General features: G+C 42.0%; 1 protein-coding gene across 1 annotated transcript in view; it reads left to right on the top strand.

The window, feature by feature from the left end:
- Nucleotides 1-925: 925 nt before the first annotated feature.
- kif26ba (kinesin family member 26Ba) overlaps nucleotides 926-16,196 on the top strand; it is an 88,876-nt gene continuing 73,605 nt past the window's right edge. The window contains exons 1-2 of the mRNA XM_056412951.1: nucleotides 926-1,255; nucleotides 2,593-2,985. Of these exons, the coding sequence (XP_056268926.1) occupies nucleotides 1,196-1,255; nucleotides 2,593-2,985 (453 nt within the window). The 5' untranslated portion in view covers nucleotides 926-1,195. The remainder of the gene's footprint in view (nucleotides 1,256-2,592; nucleotides 2,986-16,196) is intronic.

Below are 16,196 nucleotides of genomic sequence, written 5' to 3'. Positions count from 1 at the left end.
CTTTGAATTCATTAGTAGGCTCAACATTAGGTACCCAGAGCCATAGCCTGGATCTTAGAAATCCAAGTCCGCCCCATCAACGCACCCATCCCACTTCGACCACATACCACAATTAAGTAAATATTGAATTGTATCGTTTTCTCTAATTTCAAAAATAAATTTGACTTTTCAATAAAATATTCTGCCACTAAGGTCTGTCCGCTGTTTCTTTACCTTTTTTCACACAATGAAACTCTGATGGGGAAATAATGAATCATTTATTTTGGGTTGACTTCTGGTAACAACTTATTCCGTCCAAAGACATTATGTGGATCCTCAGTGGTAGCGAGACTGGAAGTGTCTATCTTTAAGTGTCTATATCTATTTCTTATTATTGTTCAGTTAAAAGTACAATCACATAATCCTAACAACAACCCAGTTCCCACACGTCCAACAGGCGTACGTACAGTCAGCCACTCAGCTCGAACCTGTGGACGCGTATTGGCCTGCGGCTGATTCGGGGCAGGGTGGCCCCGCCCTCACCCAGATGTGCGCCTCTGTCCTGTCTCCTCAGTCCACTTCTGGCTTCAGCAGAGTGCGGAGCCTCGAGAAGTCAACAGGAGGGTATACGGATGGTCTAACCAGGAGGACCGGACTCCCATGGTCTGCAGCTAGCCTGATCTCGCTCCATTTCATGAGTCGTGACTTTAATGGTAGCCCGTGAGACGGAATTTACCCCAGGGGGAGGAGGGGGGAGGGGGGATTTAACAGTTTTACCTGGCCAACCCCGGCTCAGACGCAGAGCTGAGGGAGGGAGGCAGGGCTGAGTGCGATGCCAGTCCGGAGCGCATGTTGAGCCTCATTTAGCGCAGACTCGGCTGCGGAGAGGGAGCGGCCCGCTTCTCCCCCTCGACCCTGTGTGAATTATCAGTTTAAAAAAAAATGTTTCTAGAAGTGATTGGAGGGCTTTTTTCCCGGAGAAAATAAGAAAACCATCCAGGATTTTTTTGTATGTCTGTTTTCTCGGCGCCGCAATGGGGATGTAACCGGCTTCACGCGTGCGTTTGGAAGTGGCGCGAGAGGAGCAAACTGCAGCTTGGTGCTTAATCGAAAATCGATCCGGTGGGCTCTTTTTTAAATTTTTTTTATGTGAAGCTGCACCAGAGGTTCTTTCTCCTCTCCTCTCCTCCTTCCCCTCCCTCCTCTCACCTCCAACATGACTTCACTGTCAGGGACCAAGGAGAGGTCTGTGAGCAGCCGGAGCAGAAAATATGGGGTAGGTTATCCATTCCAGTTGCCGAGGGGGTGGACACACCCCTGTTACCTGTGGGGTAAACACACATAACAACTTATCTTCCATTCAGTGATGCATGCACTTCACCTCACACTGCCCACACATTTAAATAGGCACCTGTATACTTTGCTGCCCTTCATCAGGCTGACAAAAATATGAAACTGTTGAAAGCTCATTAGATGTTGTCCTCTTGCTGTTGACTGATTACTTTGTGAAGATCACATTTCGCACATCACTGCTTTTGGTGTCACATGTACCTTGGCTGATAAATCTCCCACATCGCTTAATTATCACTAACAGAGGACCAAGGAGTGAAATTGCACTCACACCTGCACTGCCTACCTCCTGCAGCTTAATTAGTGTTAATTTATAACATATGGCTGGCTCACATCATGCCCACCTCTTCACTTGGAGATGATTGAGCATTCCCACCTACAGCCTACTCATTGCTTCCTTATTGTAGACTGTGTGAGGTTAGATTAAAGTAGCTATAGTACCCAGCCACCACCACATCAATGGCTCTGCTCTCTGACTGGATCAGCCATAAGAGAGTTAATTTTCAACTCCTTGTGGCTCATTTGATGTTCCCATATGGCTGTCTGAGAAAAATAACACGTCTCCACACGGAATCTGACTTATTCCTATTTCGATGGTAATAGAAGCATCCAATACACTTTGACTTGGGTCATAGCACCATCACAGTAGATGTTTCTACCTGTTTGTGTGTTTTAAATTGTCCGACCATTTGATATAATTCCCCAATATTATTTTCCACTGTCTGCCTGTGTGGCATTCTGACTTTGTACTGTATATTTAGTTTGGGAATTTCTCCCTCAAGCAAGATGTTGACCATTCATCAATTGCTGTCATGTATACGCATGGATTCAAGCTGTGAGTCAAGTACATTGTTTCAGCTCTCTCATGAATTTCAGATATTTGTTTGCGAGCACACGGAAACAATGTGTGATATGTTAAATTCAAACAAAACAGAACGCTCTGAATATATCTTGGTGGATATTGTGAACACACATCATTATTTTGCTTTACAAACAAAATGCAAACAGCTTGACTTTCTAATTTGCATGATAAAAGACAAGTGCCCTTACCTCTCCTCATTATTGCATTCTCATCCCTGGGCAACCTGTTGTGTACACCGGGATGGGTGGGATGTATACTTTATTGTCATGGAATTGCAAAACCTATGGATAATTCATCCATTGTGATTTCATATGATTATTTACACCTGAGCCTTTTCTCTCCGTTATGGTATGACAAAAAAAGATTGATCCTTTTTAATATCTTTCTTCTTGTTTTTGCAGATGCCTGATACTTCCCCGACCAAATCTGCTTCCTTTTTCCCGGACACATGGTACCGAAAGGCCTACGAGGAAAACACTCGCTCCGGCACGCGCCCTGCCCCGGAGGGTGCCGGCTCCATGCCGAGCTCCACGGGCACCCCGTCCCCAGGCTCAGGGATCTCCTCACCGGGGTCTTTCTCCGGATCACCGGGGACCATCTCTCCGGGGATTGGGACAGAATCGCCGGGTTCTCTGGGTGGCTCCCCGGGTTTTGGGACAGGGTCACCGGCCTCAGGCAGCGGAAGTTCCCCCGGTAGTGAAAGAGCAATTTGGTGTGAGAACTGCAACGCTAGGCTGGCAGAGCTGAAAGGACAAGCATTGAAACTTCTCATCCCCGGACCCTACTCCAGCAAGGTAACCATCTGATTGTCTTCTTGGCTTATGTGGGTATGGATATGTGTGTGTTTGTGTGTGTGTGTTTGTGTGTGTGTGTATATGCTCCGTAGCACAGCTTCCAAAAATAACTTGTTCCTTCATTAACTGTGGCATTTGGACAGTGACACATATTAACTTGGTTGCTCATGAAAGACTGGGCCTCTAATCATTCCCTTGCTCGCTGCGTTGCTGTGTGCAGTCAGAGTTATTGTTCTCATAAATCACGAGGATGCTGTAATTTGTCCAACCCTCATTTGACTGGCTGTGGAAAAGAGCAGAGACTGAACAGCCTTTGGGATTTAAGATAATGATCCTATCTGAAGCTGTAAATCAATTACTGACACAGTGCCAAACACAAAATAATAGTTTGCCAGTTTACCCGAGTGATCAATTCACCAAAACCGATGACTTCCCTTCGTTCAATATTTTTTTTCCCTTTTAATGAGATTTACGTGACAAATTATACTGAAAAAAGATTGACCATTTAAAAAAAGATATTAATCCATATAGAATGCAGCCTTTTTACATTTTCTTTTGACAGGTGATGTATTTCTATTCTTTAGGTAAACCCTATAATCATTATTAATTCTATTAGTACAGTGATTCTTAATTAGTAAATCATGTACGATACGAATTTATCATAATGTGTATTTATTTTGTGCAAAATACTGCACAGCCAGCCCACACTGAAGAGATTATTGATGCTCATTGTGCTGTCGTACATTTGTTGTTTGAGATAAACATTATCACTAAGAAATAAATAATGGTTTGGCTAGTAGATATTGAGTAGTTATGCATAAAAAAACATGACAAATAACATGCTAGAAGCCCTTCTGGCAGGACTTTTGAGTCTGCATTATAATATTTTTTTAACATGTTGCCTCTGGGTTCAATGTTCTTCTGCTGCAGTTGACTGGATTTTACTCATGAATGCAGTGGGGGCCACGCACCAGACTTGGAGTTAATTGGGAACAAATAAGCACGTATTATGCACCATGGGGCTAATAAAGTGCATCCAGTGAGTTGGATTCAGATATAGAGCTATTGTGGGACGGAGAGATTTACAGTACAGCCTGTAAAAGGGAGGCCGAGGTAGAAACAGTGGGTTCTTCTCATTAGCTCAACGACATGACAGTATGAGTTTGTTAGGAACAGTCGGGGTTAATGGCAACTGTTGGTGGGCAGACCACTAATTAAAATGTTATCTGTGAGGTTGGGTTTTAGTTCAGGCTGATTAGAGCCTCCTGGTTGTGGTTAGCTTTATTGCAATGTGGGATAAGCACATGCAGGCACATACGTTCCAGTGTTGTAATTGGTGTCGGAGCTGTATGTCTTTGTGGAAAACATCTCTGCATATAATATGAATTGAGCTGAATATGTATTTAATACCTGCAGATGTAGAAAGTGTCTTGAAGTTAACACCGAACCTGTTACACTGTACTATGCTATGCAGACTAAAAACAGTCGTAGGGTCATCACAAACCAAAATATCTGTCTTTGGTTCAAGGATTTTGTCTTGAGAGATTCAAACTCAAAAGTATGAACGAGAAAATGGAGTGAAGAACAAGTGTGTAGTACACTGTGTATGCAGCACACGGGGTATTCTCATTAGTACACATGTGGCACATCAATTAGATATGTCATGGTACGTGTACATGCTAAAACTTGATGAGTTAGAACAAGCTGTGAGGTTAATCCCGCATTTTTAGTATAATAGCTGCACTGCTGGGTTGAATTTTTGCCCAACGGAATGTGGTTATACGATATTTGGGTTTCTTAAAGTGTTTTCCTCCAACTCTTCTGACAAAAATGAACTGACCTTCCCAGGTGTTTTGTGTTGGGGGGGGGGGGGTGAAGCATGTGACCTAATAATCCTCCTCCTTCAACAAATGTGCAAGACCAGCGCTCCACTGACATGTATGTGTGTGTGAGAGTGTGTGTGTGTGTGTGTGTGTGTCTTCCTGTTGTGCTGTCAGCATGAGGCCCATGTTATTCCCACAGGACATTGGGACATATGCAACCCCTCACAGCTAGAATAAAAAAAACACATAAACCAAGCACGCACACACACACACACACACACACACACACTTACAGAGCTTTGAACCATGTAGACCTGTCATACTTGACCCATGCTAGCCACCCACCCAATGACACACACACGCATGCACACGCACCCCCCCCCCCCCCCCCACACACACACACACTCTCACAGGGCTGTTAATACTATGCTAATGATGACCTTCACCGTCTTACTGTGAATATATTAATATTTAGTTTGTTGAAGCACACACACATACACACACGTCCATGTAATAATTTGTCACAATGCTTAAATGTCATTATATTTGATGTGTGTGTGTGTGCTCGTCCACTATTTTTGCATCCTGCTATTTGAGTCATAGAGTAGGTACCTCATTCATTTGTTCATGTGTTTATATATACACTGGATATATATATATACAGTATATATATATATATATATATATACATACATCCATACATACACACACACACACACAGTATCTGTGGGTTTAATCCATTTCGGGTCTTATTGTCACTGCTGTTATTCAGGAAGCTGGTGAGAAAGAGAGAGAGAGGGGAAAACAGAGAGATAACGCTAAAGAGCAACAGAATGCTCTGTAGAGGGATTACAACACCTAAGTAAGTTTTGAGGTTTAGATTCACAACATGCACACACACTTGTAACCACAGGACTCAAAAGCACATCTGGCTCCACAGCTGTGCTCACTTAAGGCCTCTGCCCCTGCTCTACTGGTGTGTTTATGTGTGTGTCTGTCCGTGCATTCAACCCTCATATCCACGCCCAAATCAAAAAAATGGATGCAGGGAGATCGTTTTTTGGTTGGTCCAGTTCTGCCCAGGAAAGTGGGTCACTCTGTGTGTGTTTAAGTCACCAGCAAAGTATATCTGTTTCAGATCAGCTGCACGTCAAAACCACGAATGTTTATAAAGAGAAACATATACTGTTCCACTTAAGACATGAAAATAAAACCAAAGAAGGACATGTTTGTGAACATGTTCCCTCCCCGAGGACCTCTTTCTGGCAACTTGAGATGTATTGAGATTGCTTTCATCTTGAAGTTTTCATTGTATATCTGCACTTCAAATGTTGATATTAGCAGACCCATGAATGTGTCTGCCTCGACTTGTCTGTAGACTAAACGGCTGCCGTACACAGTACATAGATGTTGGACTTTAATGCACATTACTACTGCTGGGATCACAGATCCAGTGCAGTGACATGAGAACCTAAAAGCGGGCTGTGGCATTCACCATTTTTGGGTTTCATAATAATAATAGTTCAGCTTGTTATGTGGAAAGCATAGGGTGGTCAATACAGAAATATGTTATCCTCACAAACAAACCAGTTTCCTTGTCCAAGATAAACAGTTTTATCATGTTGTAAACATCAAATAGCCTGATGAGTAAAGCTTTGAAACACTCTTTTATCTTACACAAAAAACAAAACCATTATGGCTCTAAGTAACTGTAAATGGTGTTAATGTTGTTGGAAGGTGGGAAATGACTGCTTCCTCATATATTTTCTAGTCTATTTTCTTTAGATTACAAACCACTAAACAAAGTATTTCTGTCACTTGTATTTAACAGGACTTCATCTGTGAGAAAACAGGCAATTAATAGTAATTTGAAGTATTAAAGTGTTGAGTTAAAGCAGTACAATATAGGAAATAATGAGACTTCCTGTGAAGAAACAAGACTTTTAAATCATATTAGTCAATCAAAATAAAATTAATCAATAGCAACGATTATCTATTAATCATCAGGTATCATCAACTGTGCATAAGTGAATGGATTTATTTGTCGGTCAGACAAAACCAGCAAGAGGCCACTTTGGCTTTTGTAACTTTATTCTTGCATTTTCAATTTTCCGAAAATAAATGGAACAGAATAATCAATAACGGAAACAATTGTTTGTCGCTGCCCTTCAATATTATTGTCATATTGCATAATTTAATTTGTATCATCATCATCATTGATATTATCATTACTATTATTATGATTATTATTCTCTTAACTATAAAGAGTAACACTTATTCCCCTGCATCCTTTCAGTTACAGAATTCCAAAGTATTAACTCTAATGTTGTCCAACTGGGGGAAGAGGCTGAGGGCTTATGATCAATCTGCAGTTTCAAATGCCTTCTCCAATATAAGAGGGTTACACTCTTGAGTATAAAATCAATTGAACTAATACCAGTCACTTGGTAATTTCCACCCCAAACCAGTAATTAGACTGTAATTACTCTACTTACCAGCTCAAATGCTGGAGTGTTATTGCTCTGTAGTCTGTCCTCAAAGGGATGTATTTCTGCACACAGGTAGCTAGCTATCCTGTAATAACCAAATCCCATAACACTGCAGAAGCAGGCCTCCAGTAACCACGGCAGCTGGCGTTGCCACGGTAGCCACATGTGACAGATGTGAGCCGCATACATATCTCCATCAGCGTTAATGGGCTCCTCATCGCTCTGTGCATGTTGGTGAGAGGCAGAAAGAGGGTGAAAATATATGGAGTTTATGTGGAAAATAGCGTGTGTTGGCGTGCATGTGTGTTTTTTGGGGTAAGAGGTAAGAAAAAATATAGTATATATTTGGTGTGTGTGTGTGAAAAGAGAGAAGGAGAGCGATCATGCCCTCCTGATGCCTTTCAGGTGTGAAAGACATTACCATATAAAGAGGTGGCTTCATCAATAACAGCAAGACGGTCTGGATGGAAGGAGGTGTGTGTGTGTGTGTGTGTGTGTGTGTGTGTGTGTGTGTGTGTGTGTGTGTGTGTGTGTGTGTGTGTGTGTGTGTGGGAGGGCATGAATGCTGATGCAGGCTGAATTGAAGAGCTTCCCTCTGGGTTTATGTCAGCTTGTTTCAACCCCACATGCACATTTAGCATCTCAAGATCTAGTGCTACTTACTGTACCGTCTCTATTTTCAATAATTCAATTATTCAATAATTTCCTATTCGATAAGTTTACTGGTATTCATAAGAAACCCGATTATTAAAACGCTGTCATCTACACAACCAGTAGAGCCCCTTTGGGATGAGGTGGAAGATCTTGCAGGAAAACATTGGCATCGATCCCTATGGAATTTTCTCATCACTTTATGTCATCTATACCTTGAAGAATATACACTGTTATGGAGATAAAACCTGGTTCAACCCAGTCTTAGACTCTTTTTCTCACCCTCACATCTCTTACTCTCCTGCCTTAATGTCTGCATATCATTTTCTCATTTAGCATGCCTGCAGATATTATGCAGAGACACACTAATACACAATGTCACTGTCTCTTGACACTTTTCTTCTAAATCTGGATCTGCAGGAATAGGAATGAGAGAAACGCATATTTAAATTTAGAGGAGGAGCAGGAGGGAGGGAGAGCATAAGGTCTGTGGAAGAGGAAGAAACATTTGTAGGAAGAGAAAAGAAAGAAGACGGTTTTCCCTGATAGTGCCGTCACTGACCCAGAGCCGACACACTTAATTAGACTAACTACCCCAGTCAGCCTGTCTGTCTTTAACAAGATGTTGCAAAAGGCTTTGCCTGCTCCAAAAGACAGCATATTGAATTTGAGTTTGCCAATGTGTATTAATTAGGAAATTAAACACCAAACCAAACATTACCAGATCCAGTAGACGGATGTGCAAAGGACCAAGTCGTTGTTAAGTGAGTGCCATTATTGGTTTAACTTTATTTTTACTCTTGAACTACACTCTCTACTTATTGGCTAATTTTAAAATAAATTAAAGGGACTTTACAGTTAAACATGCATATAGATGAGTGTTCTTGATTTTGGCTGGAGAATTTTTATCATCACCCGCGTCTCTCTCTTTCCCCCCTTATGTCTGGCCTTTCTACACTGTCATCTGTAAAAAAAAAAAGGCAAAAATAAGAACGCACCCACACTAGCACACAACGGATACTCACACAATAAACACACAAAGGCAATCTGAGGTTCATATAAAACACACACTTGTGTGTATGCACTCTACAAAGAGCACGCTGCACCTGCTGTAAAGTGGTGAAAGTGGCAGCGGCACCTGACGCCATGAGGTCCATAGCTACCATGGCAACTGCCTCTCCATCAACTCCACAATACAGAATTAAGTAGAAAACACTATACAGTAGTTATGCACCTGTCTCCTCTATTTGCCTCCACCTGTATAGATGTTAATGTGTGGCATGTTTATGTTGGTGGAGATACAAAGTTTGAGATTTTATATATGCAGTAAACACATACTGGAATATATATATTTTTTCATGTGCGCATCTATCTGTCTTTCTGTCTCTGGTTATCTTATATTTGTGTCGATCAATCCATCTTATCTCTCTATCTGTCAGTCGTGCAAAATATGCAGTGCCTGTTCATACACTGTGTTATTCTTTCTGTGTGTTTTCCTCAGTCTTTTAAAAAGTTTTAAACTCCATCATCCAGAGCCAAGAGGAAAAGGGAAAATGTTCCAGTCGCTGCAGGAGCCAGCTCCAACACCCTCGTGGCACTGTGAAGTCTCGCTCACTGAACGGGCTTTTTGAAGATCCGCTAACCACACTTTTTAATTTGAGCCAACCTGCTGTCACAAGCTGATATATCACACAGAGACATAGCTCACGCACACACAATCTGCCACAGCCTATCACATTGTCAGATATAACACGTCTATCTGCAGCATCTCACACTCAGAACATCTCAGGACAGGCCGAGGTGGGTGTGACGGGCATGTGACGCATACGTGTGTGTGCGCATGTGTGTGTGTGTGTGTGTCTGGCTTTACTTTTTCTTTTTGAAAACTATTTAAAGTTTTCAACCAGCAAAGCGGGGCCTTTTTTGGCCGGGCTTTATTTCTTCAATGAACTATTTGATGGTTACAATAGAACGATAAAGATACAGTGTGCATGCGTTGTTGTTGGGGTGAAGGTAGCAGCTCTGGCTTATAACATTTCTGCCGCATTGATTAATTAGTCGAGTAAACAGTTGTTTCAAAAGTAAATCTGATCTGTGTGGTTTTTTCATATATTTATTCTGGATGTTAATGTTTAAATGTGTAGTAATGTCTATAAAAGAAGAGATGAATTCATCGTGATACATACAGACGATACTGGAGAAGCTACAGCGTCTGAGGGAGAGGGAGAAAGTTGTTTTCTACAAAGACATACAGCTTCCTGCAGCCTTGTTGCAGTGCTCGTGTCAGTTTGCAAAAGATTCCCAAAGTTTGAAAGATTTCATTGTAAAATGCTATACATCGCGATATGAATGCTCAACTAAAGAAGATTAATGGCGATCTGTATTTCTTTTAATATGTCCTTGGGAATAATGTGATTTTGGTTAAAGTTTTTTTTTTAAACGGTGTATCTAAAATTAGAGCACAGCTGTTTTTAGTATTGAAGTGGAAGCTGAAAATAGAGTTATGGATAGAAAGAAAAAGAAGAGATGGCGTGGTTTTGTTTACAAAGGAAGCAGTGGCCTCGTCCACACTTTTCTTCTGTGAGTGTTCCTGTGTTAGCAGAGTTACCTTTTAGGGTCAAAGTCAGAGCCGGGCCTCTGCCAGTCAGTCGTTCATGTTTTAAAAGTACTGCCATGGCATTCCTGTTCTAAATACATTGCACTGCAGGGCGGAAAATGTATGTGCGTGTGTGTACATTACTAGCTTAAATATATAGGTAAAGGACTGTTCATGCCAAATATAGGTTGAGAAGAGAACCGTGTGTGTGTGTGTGTGTGTGTGTATTTTAAGCAGCACTGTGGATCTATTGTATCAGAACATTGTAAAGGGCAGGAGGTGAAACGAGAACAAGGATGACATTTAAGCTGCAGTTTCTCATCCGGCTGCATGGCAGAACTCCCTGAAGTATAGTGGTATGTAGCATAAATAAAGCTATATTTATATTTTTGATTTAGCTTATCATTATGAGGTAAATATATATATATATATATATATATATACTTTATTAATCCCCAAGGGGAAATTTGTCGTCACAGTAGCAGCACCAATAAACTAAACACACAAGAATAAAAAATAAAATATAAAATACAGGGATGAAAGATATAGATGTATACAAGTGAAAGATATAGATGTATACAAGAAGTATACAAAGTAAAATATAAAATAAAATATATATGTATATATACAACATATATGCATACACAATACAATACTAATGACTGCAGTGTAAAATTAAATTAAATATTGTAGAATGCACAATATGGCTAAAGAATAATGACACGGTCTGCTTTTAGATTGGCTCCCTATGAGCCATTCACTACGTTATCCTGCCTGCCAACAGGGTCTCCTGGAAGAATAAAGGCTCAATTGCAGCACAAAGCTGTGGGAAACAAAATGCCGTGTGTCCTGTGCAGCAAGAACTATCGACAAGTGCTAGAAGTAGCCAGGTGACGCCGTACGGTCATTTGCATATTGATGACATCCTCACACGTTTATTTCCCAAAAAGCTTAAAGGTGGTTCTGGTTCGCTTACTTTCTGCAGTCTGTGACTACTGCAGGTTGCGTGGTTCTGCAACACTGTGTGTGTGTGCACAGTTTGTTTCAGTATCTGAGTAAAGTATAATGATATTAAAAGAAGCTACAGAAGACATTCAGAGAAAATCTATGATTGAGGGATTGCCTGCACACGGCTCTCAACATTGGGGCCGCTGAACCGGCAGTTCGCAGCAAATAGTGCCGACACAGCAGGAAACCCCACAACAACGGCGTGGGTCAGGACGCCGTTATCAGTGGTAATCGTTGTTTGGTGGAGTTCAGAGTGGCGGCAATTAATAGCAAGTGGGCCACACACACAGGTACACACATGCCCTAAAATGTATTTTTGTCCTGGCTCAAAAACAAAGAACAGAGCAACTCGAATTACAACACACACACGTCACTTTACTCGCTGCTCAGGATGAATTACTCCACTACATTCACAAAGCAAATAGTTATTTGCTGCTGAAGTAATGTCATATAAAGAACCTTTGACACACATCTTTAACATCTCATGACCATGGCTCTCTCTCTTTCCATTTCTCCTCAATCCTTCACCCTGTGCTGACTGAATAACAAACATATCCTTCACTTTCTCTGAATGCTTAACAACCGTCTCAGTTCTGCGGAAATCTGTCATCATTCTCTCCAGTTTTTTAACAAGACAGAGGAAGATGAAAGAAAGAGAGCGGGGAAAGGAGGAGAAAGGAAATAGGGGAAATATTAGCTGCACATAGGTGCAAGACACAGTTGGAAATAGATTGTGTGTGTGAGTGTGTGTGTGTCTGTGTGGGAGTAAGAGAGAGAGAGAATTAAATTGGTGTTTGTTCCCAGGCTGTGCTTCAATCAGACACAGAGAATAGCCTCGAGCCGTTAAACTTTCCAATTACCTTGAGCAGATGGAGCCTCTGGGGCTCGATTTTTAGAGGGTTTCGAAATGGTTGTTGTTGTTTACTGTTGCCTGCTGTTGACTTTATAGCAGGTCCCATCGGTGTCAGAGAGGGGCTCACACTGAAGCAGAACTCTCACCTCTTTAATCTTTTCCCGATATCTTTGTATCGGCGCTGTTAACCCTTTATTCCCTCTCACTGAATCTCCTTCGGGAGCTGACAAAGCACAAGTGATATCGGACCGATCACGTCTTCTGGATCAATAGCAGTCGAGCAGTTCAATGCACTGCAAGCGAATGGTTAACATGTGGAATCCAGGTGTGATGTCCATGATGAATACGTCTCCCCTCCATCCAAAACGACTGTGCTCTTGAGCAAGACTCCGACACCTCAGCAGCTCCCTTTGAGGAGCCCAGTGGCCAACAGTGGAGCTCTGTGGCCGCTGCACGGAGCTCCGCTGTATGAATGAGTGCTACTGTGTGATTATGAAGCCTGGAAGAGAGCAAAGACGCTCTGTTGACTTTCATGGATATCGGACTGTTAAAAAACTGTTTCAGTTTAGGAGGCTTGCAGGAGGATTCGAGCACCGAGTGAGGAGGTTTCAGTGTTCTGTTAAAGCACGTAAAAGCTCTTTGTACTGGCCTCGGTGGAACCACCGGACAAATCGGTTTAAAGTCATGGACAAACATGGATTATTGCATGGTTTGTTTATTTAAAAATCTGTTTTTTTAAAGTAGAGTTTGTGTCTTATGTCAAAAGCGCACATTATTGTCTGTGACAATATTAGTGTTAATATAAATGCAGATATAACAGGTAGTCAAGTTGTTCTGATATCCATATATATGTAACAGATGAGGTGGTCGGGGAAGATTCTTCTTGTTTTTAGTGATGACTATTGCACCTGTCCATCCTGGAGAGGGATCCTCCTCTGTTGCTCTCCTGAAGGTTTCTTCCCTTTTTTCCCCCTGAAGGGTTATTTTGGAGTTTTTCCTGATCCGATGTGAGGTTGTGGGACAGGGATGTCTATGTGTACAGATTGTAAAGCACTCCGAGACAAATTTGTAATTTGTGAAATTTGGCAATACAAATAAACTGAATTGAAAACTGAATTGAAAACTGAATTGAATTAACATACGTTAATGATGGTGAACATTATAAACATTATACCTGCTTCACATCAGCATTATGAGCATGTAAGCATGCTTGTATATGACGTTGTCTTGAAGCCCTGATAAGCTTAAGTAGCCTCGCAGAGCCACTAGCATGGCTGTAAACTCGGGTCCGTCAATATCCATTTCGCTTTTTATGATTCTTCTTCGAGTTTTTCTTCATTATGGAATCATGCGACCGGATAATGTGCACTTATATGGTCCTAATCACGTCATCGGGGCACTCTAATGATCATAATTCTTCCAACTGTAGATCGACGACAATATTTCATTCATAGCCGTCAGACGTGGACTCGCACACACAACTTGGCACGTTTTTATTTATTTCCCACTGAAATTTGGAGTATTCATGTAGCGTACCGGCGACTGAGTTATTATTTTTGAGGTTGTGCTGTTGTGTGTTTAAGGATAAACATCTTTCTGTACACACACACTTCTCACCGGCTTCAGCGTGAGCTCGTGTATGCGCGGGAGTCGTCGGACAGATCTTTACCTTCAGTTCCTCCTCAGTGAGCCTCACTAACCTTGAGATGGAAGGATACCGGAGGGAGGAACAGACGCATGAGGAGGAAGAGAAGGGAGCAACGGGGGAGTGAGGGAGTGAGTGTTCAGGTGTGGGATTCGGCAAGATGAATTGCCCAACCCAGTCGGCAATTTATCACTGTCATAGAGAGTGGAAGAGAGAGTAGGGGAGAGAAAAGAGAGGGAGGGTGAGGGATAAAGAAAAGAGAGGAAAGGATGGAGCACTCGGGTGGAGACAGAAGAAGTAGGTTAAACAGGAATGAGAGAGAAGCCCACTGGATCATAAACTTTATGTACAATCAGATTCACTCTTAAAACAGGTCATTCTCCGGAAAGATGGACACAGATCAGGAAAAACTTTAAAGTATCGGCAGTAGTTTTTCTCAAGAGTATTGTATTTTATTGATGCTGTCCATGTGTATCACATTTAATAAAGCTAGTAAAGTATCTTTGATCTGTACAGTGTGCTGGAGGTATAGATCCTTGTGGTTCAAACACTTCTCAGATGCTTTACTGGCAATAATTAGGATAATTAGTAATTAGCAATTATTGTCTTAAACCCTGATATAAATGAACAACCCGATTACAGTCGGTGAAGGTGAATAGGCTTTTCAGAGCCTATGCAGATGAATACTAGATGACTAGATGTCCCTGAAAATATTATTTGTTCCATCAAACATTATATTTCGATCTTTTTGAGACAATTGAAGGAACAACACTGTATTTTTACTGTGAGTATGGTGGATTATCGTGCAGAGCCACCTGTACCGCCTGCAAGTATCCTATATGTACAAAAACACACACGTAGAATACCTTTCCTCTTAAATTAGTCGCAATGAAGCAAACTCCTTCATCTATTTTCAGGCGCCAGGCAACTGGCTAATTGGTACGTAGCTAACCACGCTGAAGTGGATTGTTTCCACGTTCGTGGCTCAATTTAAAGTGCGGCTCTGATGCAGATGGTGGGCTAATTTTAAAAAACAGGCAGCAGACTTCATTTACAGTCAGGCACCACCACAGATAGATATAGTTAAATTAAAAACAGTCCCTGGCAAGCAACTTTCACATTAAAAAAAACAGGCATTCATTTTAAACAACTATTTCATTTACAGCTGGGCACTGACGGGCCAGCAAATAAAAAAACAGGCTCCATTTCCACCAAGCTAGCTCATTCACAGCGTGGCAGGGGGCCGCTCTCTAGACTCATAGCTCAGGCTGTTAATGGGAAGGCAGCATTTATATATTTGTATAGACAGTATACACAAAGACCGAGCAGCAAACAAAGCATGGATAAGAAATGCCCAAATACAAAAACGTTGCATCAGGGCAGGAGAGAGAGAGCGAGAGATAGAGTGAGAGAGAGAGAGAGACTTACTTGACCGATCTGTCCTTAGCATCTGTTTCTAGTGTCTTGTGTCCTCTTTAATTGAACATCCCACTACACACTCATCTCTATCAAGCGATGCTATTTCTGAATACGTGTTTCCAGGAAGGAAATGACGACTTCATGGAGCAGAATGGTTGATGAACACTTAACCCGAGATAATCCCGGGGCAGCGTTCAGTCAGCCAATTATTTGTGGTTGTCAGTCCCGAAAAGTGGCAGCATGAATGTGGCCTCTGGCAGGCGGCAGACCGAAGTATGCCACAGACATGGTTGGAGGAAGCGCTTCAAAGACTCTCTGAAGGCTTCTTTTAAAGACCTCCACAATGACTGGCTTCATGAGCGTTGCTTAGCCACAGCGTGCAAAGAAACGGAAACTTCAAAGGGAATCATGCCGATCTGCGAAGATCATCAAAGCCTGAGGAGCCACTGTCTCGTCCTCCGAGTGAACCGACTGTTCGGCACTCGCTGAAAATGAGAGCGAGACGCGCTCTCAGTCGGAGCTCGTCGAACGCGGACGGACTCCGGCTTCCTGTTACTCGAAACGCGCATCGGGAGGTTTCAGAATAAACTTCCGTCTTCACAAGGCAGCAAAACCACGGAGTTAACTTGAAGAAAAGAGAATGCTTGAGTCTAACAACTCAGGCGAATAGCGAGTAGTAAACGAGTCGCATGGCTTGCGGCTCACGTGAGTCCCACGAATTTCGTAT

Source organism: Pseudoliparis swirei, chromosome 4 (genome assembly GCF_029220125.1).
Source record: "Pseudoliparis swirei isolate HS2019 ecotype Mariana Trench chromosome 4, NWPU_hadal_v1, whole genome shotgun sequence".
Taxonomy (NCBI): domain Eukaryota; kingdom Metazoa; phylum Chordata; class Actinopteri; order Perciformes; family Liparidae; genus Pseudoliparis; species Pseudoliparis swirei.
Note: the sequence above shows the minus strand (reverse complement) of the source record. Positions and strands in the feature narration are given on the sequence as shown.